This window comes from Gorilla gorilla, chromosome 9 (genome assembly GCF_029281585.2).
Source record: "Gorilla gorilla gorilla isolate KB3781 chromosome 9, NHGRI_mGorGor1-v2.1_pri, whole genome shotgun sequence".
In the NCBI taxonomy this organism is placed as follows: domain Eukaryota; kingdom Metazoa; phylum Chordata; class Mammalia; order Primates; family Hominidae; genus Gorilla; species Gorilla gorilla.
In genome coordinates this window covers 50,239,425-50,252,001 of record NC_073233.2, presented here as the reverse complement: position 1 = coordinate 50,252,001, position 12,577 = coordinate 50,239,425, and the positions used below count along the sequence as shown (strand labels likewise).

At 42.3% G+C, this 12,577-nt stretch overlaps 1 protein-coding gene across 2 annotated transcripts in view; it reads right to left on the bottom strand.

The window, feature by feature from the left end:
• Positions 1-6,590, bottom strand: part of ALKBH3 (alkB homolog 3, alpha-ketoglutarate dependent dioxygenase) — a 39,509-nt gene extending 32,919 nt beyond the window's left edge. The window contains exons 1-5 of one of the 2 annotated variants that reach the window (XM_004050972.5): positions 6,170-6,590; positions 4,618-4,766; positions 4,161-4,264; positions 3,328-3,362; positions 674-721 (exon numbers count right to left, since the gene is read on the bottom strand). In XM_004050972.5, the coding sequence (XP_004051020.3) occupies positions 674-721; positions 3,328-3,362; positions 4,161-4,264; positions 4,618-4,696 (266 nt within the window). In that variant the 5' untranslated portion in view covers positions 4,697-4,766; positions 6,170-6,590. The remainder of the gene's footprint in view (positions 1-673; positions 722-3,327; positions 3,363-4,160; positions 4,265-4,617; positions 4,767-6,169) is intronic. The other variant, XM_063711078.1, reaches the window with a different exon arrangement.
• Positions 6,591-12,577: the final 5,987 nt, after the last annotated feature.

The window sequence follows — 12,577 nt, the reverse complement described above, 5'->3', positions numbered from 1 at the left end:
TCAAAAAGAAAAAAATATTCAATCTTCCTAGGTCTCATTTCCTCATCTAAAAAACTTGGGAAATAGCAGCTACTATATCTGACAGAAAGGTTAGGAACTATACCTGAAAATATTTTGATGCTAGAAATACTAATAAAAAGGAGATATTATCAAATTTTTGCTCCCCAAGAATTTAAGGGGCAGAAGTTACCTATCTGAAATAAGGGAGTAGACTTTTTTAAACTTTAAGTTTGGGGTACGTATGCAGGTTTGTTATATAGGTACGCTTTTGTCACAGGGGTTTGTTATACAGATTATTTCATCACCCAGGTGCTAAGTCTAGTGCCCATTAGTTATTTTTCCTGTTCCTCTCCCTCCTCCCACCCTCCACCCACCGACAAGCCCCAGTGTCTATTGTTCCCTTCTGTGTGTCCCTGTGTTCTCATCATTCGGCTCCCACTTACAAGTGAGAACATGCAGTATTTGGTTTTCTGTTCCCACGTTAGTTTGCTGATGATAAAGATCTCTAGCTCCATCCATGTTCCCGCAAAGGACATGCTTTCATTCCTTTTAATGGCTGCATAGTATTCCATAATGTATATGTACCACATTTTCTTTATCTAGGGGAGTAGACTATTTTAAGAGACTATAACTCAGTGATAATTACGGTCACTTCTTGTGAGGATTTGCTTACCTAGATACACCTGTGGGTGACAGGCTGATTTCATACACACCCTCTCTGCTAAAGAAACAAAGGAAACAGACTTGTTAGTTTGAGGCAAAACAATATGCTCTACCCAGTGGAAGAGTTATCCTTCTGAACTGCCAAAGTCCTGGCTCACCAAAGTCATTTAATTATGAGACAGGCATAATCCCCACCTTCTTCTACCACTGAGAAGATCATGGTATATCATTAATGGCACTGGGAATGGAACTGTGACAGTATCAGGCCATGGAGACAAAAACTGGGATAAAATCAATTCTGATTCTACTCCTTTATATTTTACCCATAATTGAGGCAGATATGGTCCAGGAATCTATTGCACAAAGAGGTTTCAAATAGAGCACTCCTCTGGAGAATGTGGAATAGGGGATACATTTAACAGGCAGCAAGCACATCTCAGGGCTCTGGGCTTCTGTTGCTTTCGGAGATATACATCTGATGAGGTTCCTCTTCTGATTAAAATCCTTCAATGGCACCCCAAAACTGCATTCAAGGTCCTCATAATGTAGCTCTATCTTCTGACAGCTCCCATAAACTCATCATCCTCCAGCAGCAATCAACTGCTTGGAATCTCCTGAATACACCACTACGTTTCTAACTCCATGCTTTTCCATGCTGGAATGCCACCCCATCACCCGGCATCCCCAATCCAATCCACCTCCAGCTTTGGTCCAGTGGAAAACTCTCATTCACCTTTCAAAAATCCTAGCTTCAGCATCGCTCCTTTAAACTTTTCCTGAGCTTTAATCCAGGCAAATAATATTAACCTCTCATCCTCTGTGTTACCACTAGACCTTAGATACAGTCTATTTTTTCATGATGTACAAGATTACAATTTATCTGATTAAATGTCTATTTCATTTTACAGACTGTGGGGTCCTGAGGTGCAAGGAATAGGTAGATTATTGCTTCCCAGTGTCTGCACATAGCAGATGGGCAATAAAAGTTTACTAAATTTAATCAAATGTGGAAATGTATAAAGCTGTTGCAGAACTGCCAGGTGGTGAGGCCCATAATGAGAAAAGTGACACAGACTGGATAGGTATATCTATCAAGACAATTGTGCCAGATCCTTCTCAGAGAGAGACACGTTATAGAGAATACGAAGGGGCAGTTTTCACATCACCTTCTGTCATGGGAGTTAGTGGTTCATGATCTCTGAGCTAGGCTTTTAAGTAGATGTATGAGTGCCTTTCAGCCAAAATGTAGGCATAGCTGTCACACATATTTACTACATTTTCTACATGCATCGTCTATGTTTCCCTGAGTATACAGAGAACAAAATGTTTCAATATGGTATATTTTTGGCCCACATTCAGAAATGGCTCACTTTAAATATGGAAGACATTTCCGGCTATTTTTTTTTAGACCTAGCATAGTTAACTTTAGATAATGAGAATTGACAGATTCTAGGACCAAGTAGGAATGAGTTCTGTCATTTTTCTCTGACAATTGCCTGTTTCTGGGGGGCCGAATGTCGCATCTGTAGCTTACAACATGTTTCATGGTTTTGTTTATTCTCCTTCACCAATGAAGGCACTAACACACTTGTTTTTTTAAAACAACCAAAGCCTGGCATGGTAGCTCATCCCTGTAATATCAGCACTTTGGGAGGCTGAGGTGGGAGGATCATTTCAGCCCAGGAATTCGAAACCAGCCCAGGCAACATAGGGAGATCCCATCTCTACAAAAAAATTTTTAAAAAAGGAGCAAGGCATGGTGGTGCGTGCCTGTGGTCCCAGCTACTCGGGAGGCTGAGGTGGGAGGATCACTTGAGCCCAGAAGATGGAGGCTACAGTGAGTTTTGATTATGCCACTGCACTCCAGCCTGAGTGACAGAGTGACAGCCTGTTCCAAAAAAATAAAAAATAATAAACAACCAAAGACTATTAGAACTAGCCTGCGACTTTTTCTAAGATATACAAGCCAACCTGCAAGCAGTCAAACAGCATAACAAACAGATTGATCATGGGCAAGAACATATATCTGATGCTAATTTGCTAAGATAAAAGAATAGTTTCTACTGACAATTTATCTACATCAGATGAAAACTGACAAGCATAAAAAGAGGAGTCAAAGCATCTCTCACCAACTTTGGACAAGAACATTTTAGACACAGATCAATATAAGAAGAATGTTTACTATCATTTAAATTGTTCTGGAATAATTACATGGTTTTAATAAATGGACTGTAAGCTCATCTACAGCACTAGCAGCTTTCATAGCATTGCTAGTAAAAAAAAAAAAAAAAAAAAAAAAAAAAAAAGAGGCAATTAATCGCTTCTCAGAGAACCATGCTTCAATGACTCAGGAAAAATCCCTCTCTGTCTTTGCCTGAGAGGTTTAGCTTACTGTCTACAGATATCGGTGAAATAGGGCCAGGAAATCTACACAAGTCAAAGTTTAACATATGGATATCTTGTTGCATTTTCCACACTATCAGCAAATTCAGAAAGTCTTCTCAAAAGATCAAGTTTAAAGACATTTGAGATGGGAATATCCCAGACTACAGTTAAGACACTTATTGGGCCATTCTCTTCCAGATAGAAAAAACAGTGAGGAAAGATTCCAGGCTCTTCATTTCACTGTGGGCAACAATTACAGGAAGACAGCAAATTACTTACTCAATCACTCGTGGCTCAGGAGCTCTACGTACTACCTGCAAGGAAATAGGCGGATCTTACTTCTGGGATGTTCTTAATCCTCACGGATACTGAGTTACCACATCTTCCCATTTCTGGTCAAAATAAAGTTAAAAACTATCTCTTTTCTATTCCAACTTCTCACTAACCCACCAGAGACCCTTCTCTCCACTCTTCTTAAAACTACTTCACATTTGCTAGTAGACAGTAAAAGAAGATACAATTATTAATAGAATTAATAAATTTTCCTAGCAGCCAGCAGCTCTGGAAAAATCTTGACAAGATTTTTTTAAATAGAAAATATGCTATAAAATAAGGAGTTTTAATAATTATTTACAGGGTTGTTACTATGGCAAGATACCCAACTTTTTAACTTTTCCACGTTATTAAAAAGTAAATCTTCACTGTTTCCTACATTTTTCCTCATGGGAAAAAAGGGCTAAAAATCAGGCATTTTGCTGTAAAAACTGAAATTTTAATCTAATTCCAAAGATGGTGAAGTGCAATAGCACTGAAGACAGCACAGTTTTAGGACTGCTGGAGCTCAAATAACCAATGCAAGCAAGCTCTCATTATGGTGTAACCTCCTTGCCAAAAATACGGGAATAACATGTGACCACAAACTGGGAGCAGACTACGAAGAATCCCCAGACATAGAAAGGAACCGAAATATTTCGCATTTCATTATTATTATAGTTCTTCTGCTCTGCTATTAGTGAATTTATTCAGTCATTATTTATTTGAGTGTCTACTGTGTGAATATCGCTTTTCTAAGCAAATTTTTATCACTATTGAAGAAAAAACCATGAATTTACCTGCTGAGGTTCTTTGAACACAAACTCTCTGTCAGAGAGATGATGCTCTTTGTTCTTCCAGGTCTGGCCAGGCTTCTGGTGGAGATGGCTCTTAGCAGTGGTAGCTGAAGCAAGAGAGGGGACAGCCTCAAACCAGGGGAAAGTCTGTTCTCAGCACCTTCTACTGAGCAAGGGCCAATAAAGCCCACTTGGAGATGATCTCTATGACATGTAGAAACTAACTGGTAAAGTCAACAGAAGATACTGAAAGGTTTGAGGGTGTGGACTAAATATGAGGAACACTAAAGACCCACCCTTAGCTCACCATCAACAAAATCAGACAAAGTATCAGCCACATTTTAAACAATTCCTTGACGTCAATTGAAATGGAAGTCCATTATAAACCAAAAGGATATAAATAAAAGAGAATGAGAGTTGTCCATATCCACACACACACAAAATCCCTACAGATTCTTGCCTGGCTGAGCAATGGCCTGGCTTTTAACAGGGGCAGCCCAGGCTCCCTGAACTCGGGCTCGCCGTCTTTTTTCCTCCATGTTGACCAAAAAGGCTTCTGCTCCGAGCTTTCAGAAGATTTTGTTCCTGTTTCAAACTACTCCATGGTATCTGTTTATTAAAACAAAACAAAACAGTGCTTTTAGTTAGGATTGTGAACAATTACTCCTAAGGCATAATTAATTTCAGGCAGAAGACTCTCAATGGCAATAGAGCTTCCATGTAAAATCAGTTTATGTCATCACAACATTTCATTCAAGAAGCCTAGTCATTTGGGGCTGCTGCCTTTAGCATCCACCTTTTGTAATCTTACCATAGTACTTTTGTTTCTTTCACAAGAAAGTGCATTTTAAGAAATTCTAAAATTAGGACCTATTATAAACCACATTCCTCTTAATAGTCCCCAAGCGTAGAATATAAGGAAACTGTACTATTCCCATTTTCACCTACATGGACATTGAGAAATAGGCTAAGACTGTTTCCAAGCGTATATTCCATTATCACTGGCTGCATCAAACTTCCCTGGAAGTTTGTTTAAAATACCTACGGCCCACCTTCAGAAAATCTGATTTAGGATGGATACAGGTATTTGTCTTTATAACAAGCAGTGTAAGATTTGACACTATGCAGGTATGTATGTGGACGGTAAAGTTTAATGATGCACCCAAAGCCACTCAGGAAATCAACAACAGACAGATTAACGTTCAACTTTTATTAAACTCCTGTCTCCAGCTAACGGATAAATCCACCTCATAATGGCTAATAATACTAATTTGACAGTTGTACCAGTAAAAGCTTAGCCTACAGCAAATGCAGAAGCACGTACAGCTACCAAAACAACAAGGAAATTCAAGCCACATGTTCCGCATCTGTAATCTATTTCTTTATGCTTCTACCTAAGAAAGCTTCACACCTCAAGTTCTCAAAGGTAAAAGCTCGTTTTATATTAATAGCTTGCTTAGACTATAGATTCCCAGGTCCCATCTCCCACCTCTTCTGATTCAGTAGAGCTGAGCCAGGCCCAGGAATCTGTGTGTTTAACAAGTTCCCCCAGATGATAAGCATGTAATTCATTTCATTTAATAGGTGGAGAGACGCAGAGGCTGCCATCTGCCCAGAAGAGTTAATGACAATCAAATACCAATTCTCCAATCCCAGGAGCTCCCGTTTGACATGTTCTCTCAATTGAGGCCCTAAAAGCGTAACACAATTACCTACAGTCCCCGCAGAGGATACGACTTGCTCACCTTCTTGCTCCATTCACTGGGGAGCCATATGTTATTTGCCAGGGAACAATTGTTGAAAATAGATTCCAGAGCCCCATCCCAGATCTACTCAATTTGTAGAGTCCCAGAATTTGTTAACTAACGCCACCCTCAACCCAGGAATTCTTAATGCACATAAAGCTTGAGAACCAGTGCTGTAAAATACAAGGACTCTGGCGCCAGCCAGAACTCGCTTTGAATCCAGATCTGTCACTTCCCAGCTGCATGGCCCATGGTAAATGACTTCACCTTTCTGAGCCCCAGTTTTTCCTCAGCAAACAGGGCAGTCACTTTCCGCACGGTTGAGGTGCAGACTAAGCGAGCTCCGCAGGTGGAAGATCTTGGTCGTGGATAAGGGTACTTCCTTTTCCTAATTTAGATCCTTCTCTTTAAGGAGGCCCCGGAGGTCGCCCAGGAAGAGACTTCAGGGGTGGTCCTCGCACCCCCAGCCCCGCGCACCCAGCAGTAAGGAAGGCGCACTTGCGGGCGGAGCCGGGTGCGCCCGTGCAAACCCGCTAGGACTTGGGGCAGCCCTCGCAGCCCCGGACCCACTCCGCAGTCTGTGGTCGGAACCTTAAGAGTGAAGCACCGACTCCAGCAACTCCCAATCACAGGCCGCGGCATCAGGCACTTCCTCTCGACGTTACGCAGCGCCGCCACTACTTCCGGTGCGCAGTCCTCAGTCCGGGTAGTCCCACATCCCCCGCGCCTGGAGGGCCTAATCACCGAAGGTGCTGATGAGGGGATATGTGTTGCAGCGGACAGGGATTGAGAGTGCAGGGGAGCGGTGTGAAGGGGTCGGGGTTTGGCAAAGGTGGAAGTGAAGGCGTGTCTCCTACGTGAGTTCCTCGAAACTGTAGATGTCCAAGCATCGGCATCTTTGTGGCAGAAAGAGCGACCGGGTCCCTGCGGGACTAGATAAAGGGAGAGGAGTTTGGGGGACCTGGTTATAATGTGTTAGGCAAAAGGATTTGCATTTTATCCTAAAAACCACGGAGAGCCTGAAATGAGCGTCCTTTGTGTTCCTATTGCAGCCTGTGCACACCTCCGAACACAGCATTTACAGCAGGGCGTAGGACCACGCCTTAATTCACCTTGGCTCTCTCCAGTGCTAAGCAAATTTTGCTTGAGTGAACAGACCTACATTTTGGCCCAGACACCACCACTTACTAGTTGTATAATCTAGGGCAAGTACTCTGCCTCTTTTTAAAATGGGTATCGCTCTTGTTGGGAGGATTAAGTGAGATAATGCATTTAAAGAATATAGCACAATGCCTGGAACACAACAAAAACTCAAAAAATGAAAAAGAGCTCACCCCATTTGAGCTCATGAGAAACATCTTTAAAGTGGTCATGTTAAACCATGTACTTTACAGTATGAAAATAGCAAAAGTAGCACTGAATTGACTGTTTTATGCAAGTCATTCTCTAAGATCTGCCAAAGTATAGTCACTGTGGAAATCTTTAAAATAAGCCTGATATGAGTGTTTACTTGCAGGAAGCTCATTATAGGTACACCTCATCAATGTACCTATATTGTTGCTACTATCAAATCCATTTTCACAGCACTCATTATTATTTGTTATACTTTGTGATACTGAAGGAAAAAAATGATTTATCCTAGACCTGAAAGGAGAGAAAATGCTAAGGCCACACTACAGTTTTTTTCCCCCATCAACTAATTTGTCAATGTCTGCTTCTGGCTCAGGAACTTTGGCTGTATCTTCTAAAATATGTTATTTCTTTCTTTTCAATGATTATAGTTTTGGAACAGGAACAAAGAAGTCTGGATTGAGGAGTTCCTAAAAGTAGTGATTGACACCTCTTCAGCCTCTAACTAGTGTATTTCTCAAAAATCAATCCATGATTTACTTGCATCTGAAATCACTGCTTTTTTTTTTTTTAACAGAATCACCTGCGTTTTTAACAAGTACCCAAGTGATTCTGGTGCACAAAAATTTTGAAAACCTCTAGGACACATGTAGGATGACAAATTGTTCTGGTTTGTATGGGCCTGAGGAGTTTCCCAAGACACAGGACTTTAAGTGCTAAAGCCAGGACAGTCCTGGGCAAACTGAGATGGTTGGTTACCCTAGATGATGCGAGTATATAGTATTAGTTGTTCTTAATGGTCTTGGCATCCTCATTAGGGTCTTGATTTTCTTATTTCTATTTGAAGTGTTTGAGTTTTTATCAGGAGGTGGTGGTAGAGACCATGGGAGAAGGAATGAAGGCGAAGTGTGTTGCCAATTATCAACCTATTGAGTCTCCATTCCAAACCCACCCTTCACTACCCTGTTTGCAATATTGGAAGGTTTCTCCCTTGCCTTTTGGTTCAACGGACAGTGAGCTTCATCAGTGGAGGGTACTGGAGGAACTTTAGAGGAGGAAGGGGCTCTTTTTTCTGGTTCCAGTGTGCTCCTCTCAGCTGGCTCTTTAGTGCACAGTGGCCCACAGTGTTTGACTACTCCCTGTGGGCTGAATTACCAGGTTAGTTTCTCTTCTGAAAGTTAAGGTATCAATTGGGAAGGAATGGAATCCCAAAATTTGAAATAAGCACTCTGCTTAGACCCAGATAACTGACAGTCTTGAACACCCACGGCACCCTGAGCCTTCCTTGGCAGTGGAAGTAGCTTGTCCTCCTAAGTCTGAGGAGACTAGTCATTCTTTGCTTGAAGACACTGCTAAGCCCTCAGCTGGGGCAGATGACGTCAAAAGGGAAGCTCATTCTCTACAAGACCCAGCAGAATTTACTTCCCCTTCTTCTGCCTCATTGCCACTAGACCCTAACTAGGTTCAAACCTCATTTATGCTCCAGGTAGGCTGCTACACACTATGATCTAGGATAAAACAGCTTGCACGCTGAAATAACTATACTAATTACACATACTTTGCTAATGTGTGGAATGTGTGGAAGTGGATTCTAAGTGTTTTAAACTAAGGAGGGCAGTATATAGTACTGTATCAGGCCAATTATGTGGAGGCATTTACTAGAGTGCATTTACAGACATTGTGTTGACTCATGCAACTGGAAATGACTCTAACAGCTTACTTGGTGGATTTATTGAAGATTTAACTCAACAGTAGTCTATGGTTAATCCTACTGAGATGCCAAGGCACAATGTAGAGGCGGGAACCCAAAGACTGAGAGGGGTAGAAATGTTGGACTGAATTTATCAGATGTGACCTTGACCCACGTGCAATAGACACAAACACAAAAACTATATCCTACAACAAGATCCAGAAAATGCTCCTTTTTCTAAAGCATTGAGAAATACTTTAGACAAGGGAGCACTTGCATCCTTGGAAAGCTCTGTGGTTGCTCTCCTTTGCAGGCCAGGTGTGATCATGGAAGATGCCACCATTGAGTTGGGTTCCCTGGTTTTAGTGGAGATGATGAGGCCAAGTGGCAGCACTTAATTATTAAAGGTAAGGACATTGATCCAATACAGAAGCCAGGACATACCAGTAATCAGAATATGTTGGTCTATAAGGATCTTTGGTAGTGGCCATGGTGTCCCTAGGAATCAAACAGATGGGCAGCCTACTAGAGAATTGTTTGATCTATCTAACAGAAAAAAAAGTCTACGTCTAGTAGCCAAAAACCTTACCTGGCCACACTGGATAGACATAGTCTCTCACCTAGTTTCCAGACAAGTCATATCACGACCCCAAACCTCTTGATTGACAGGGAAGCCACATCTCTTGGAGGAAGGACCCTGCACCATTGTCACAAGTATATACTGTAAATTTTCCTCCAAGTCTTTTTTTTGAGACAGAGTCTCGCTCTATCACCCAAGCTGAGAGCAGTGGCGTGGTCTTGGCTCACTACCAGCTCCGCCTCCTGGGTTCATGCCATTCTCCTGCCTCAGCCTCCCGAGTAGCTGCCTGCCACCACACTCAGCTAATTTTTTGTATTTTTAGTAGAGATGGGGTTTCACCATGTTAGCCAGGATGGTCTCGATCTCCTGACCTTGTGATCCACCCATCTCGGCCTCCCAAAGTGCTGGGATTACAGGCATGAGCCACCGCGCCCGGCCCAAGTCTTCATCCAAGTGAATGCAGCCATTTACTCAAATGGTTACACACTGGGGAAAAGTAAGTACCCAGGTATTTTAGGGTTTACTGGGCAATGGCTCTTAACTAATTCCTGGGAACCTAGAACACCTCTATGGCCCACGAATGAAAGTGAGGGCTTATGATGTTCAAGTGATAGATGGAATCTTAGTTCAAGTTTGACTCACAATGGACCCAGTTGTCCACAGATCCATCCAGTGGCTACTTCCCCAGTTCCTGAATGTATACGGATGCTCCCTTGACTTATGATGGGGTTCTATCCTGATAAACCCATTGTAAGTTGAAAATATCATAGGTCAAAATGCATTTGCTACACCCAACCTATGGAACATCACAGTTTAGCTTAGCCTGCCCTAAACATACTCAGAACACTCACATTAGCCTAAGCTGGGCAAAATAATCTAACGCAAAGCCTGTTTTATAATAAAGTGTTGATATATCATGTAATTTATTGAATACTGTACTGAAATACAGTTTCTACTAAATGTGTACCACTCTTCCACTATCGTCAAGTCAAAAAATCAATGGAACCATCATAAGTCAGGGACCATCTATAGTTGGATTAGTTATATTTGGCAACTAGCAGAATCCCCAAATTGACTCTCTGACCCACAAAGTGAAGGCCAGTTGGTAGAAAAGGCTACCTGGAAACTCCAGGAACTTCCCCTCCATACCAAGATAGTAAATACTAGCAATACCACATTCCTGGAGGAATTGTAAAGATTAATGCCACAATCAAAGACTTGAAAGAATCAGATGATAATTCTATCACATTCTCATTCTCATTTAATTTACTGTTGGCCTGTGCAGAAGTCAAATGGATCTTGAAGAATGATTGTCAGCTGTTGTAAATTTAATCAGGTGGTTACTCCATGACTCCAATGCAGCTGCTGTCCCACATGTACTATCTTTATTGCGGCAATTAACATAACCTTTTGCCTTTGGTATGCAGCTCTTGACCTGGCTAATGCCTTTTTCTCTATATTAATTTACGAGAAACATTCTGCCTTGGCTGGGTGCGGTGGCTCAGGCCTGTAATCCCAGCACTTTGGGAGGCCAAGGCAGGCACATCGCCTGAGGTCAGGAGTTCAAGACCAGACTGGCTAACACGGTGAAACCCCATCTCTACTAAAAATACAAAAAATTAGCTGGGCGTGGTGGTGGATGCCTGTAGTCCCAGCTACTTGGGAGGCTGAGGCAGGAGAATGGCGTGAACCGGGGAGGCAGAGCTTGCAGTGAGCCAAGATTGTGCCACTGCACTCCAGCCTGGGTGACAGAGCGAGATTCCGTCTCAAAAAAAAAAATACAAAAAATTAGCCAGGTGTGGTGGTGCACACCTGTAGTCCCAGCTACTCAGGAGGCTGAGGCAGGAGAATTGCTTGAACTAGGGAGGCGGAGGTTGCAGTGAGCCGAGATCATGCCACTGCATTCCAGCCTGGGCGACAGAGTGAGACCCTGTCTCAAAAAAAAAAAAAAAAAAGGAACATTCTGCGTTTACTTGGCATGGCCAACAGTATACTCTCATAGTCTTGCCTCAGAGATACCTCAGTTCTTCTGCTGTCATACTATAGGTCCACCTCTCATCCTGACATCCTACAAAACATCACTCTAGACAACAATAATGACGACATTGTGCTGATTGGATATGGTGAACAGAAGGTAGAAAGTGTTTTAGATGCTTTAATAAGACATGTGTGAGCTAGGTGTGGTGGCTCATACCTGTAATGTCGTGCATGGGCCAACAGGCCCATGAACAGAGTAGTCATGGTGGCAGGGATGGAGGATATGCATGGGCTCAACAATTTGGACTTCCTTTTCTCAAAGCTGACCTGGCTAACGCTACTGCTGCATACCTAACCTACAAATAGCCAAGACCAATACTGAGCCCTCCATATGTCACCATTTGTCAGGTGACCGTCCAGCCACTTGTAGCAGTTTGATTACATTGGACATTTTCCATCATAGAGAGGGTGGAGATTCATCTTCACTGGAATATACTCATAATCTGGATATGGGTTTATTTATCTTCCTTGTACATACTGCTTTGGCCAGCACCACCATCTGTGAACCCACCAAATGTCTTATTCCCCTTCATGGTATTCCCTGATCAAGGAACTCATTTCACAGTAAAGGAAGTACATCAATGGGCTTAACTTCTTACCCATTGGAAACAGTTTGGCTAATTGAAAGATGGAGTGGCTTACTGAAGACTTAGTTATGGCCCCAATCAGGAGACAGCCCCTGAAAGGGTAGAGTTCTGTATTATTGGATGCAGTTTATACTTTGAATCAGAGATCAGAATATGGTGCTCTTTCTCCCTTAACCAGAATATATGACGCTGGGAATGAGGGTGAAAATGAGAGTGACCCCCTTCAGTAATATAATTATTAACCCCCTTGCTTCCTGTCCCAGCAAACACTGAGCAGTGCTGGTTTGAAGGTCTGCTTCCTCAGGGTGTGAATGCTTACACAAGGACTATGTCTGGAACCACAGGGATTTTCTCAGGTGCCTCTTGGTACTTTGTGTCCAGTAAAAAAAAAAAAACATAAAGAAAACTACAAAAGCAGCAACAACAAAACA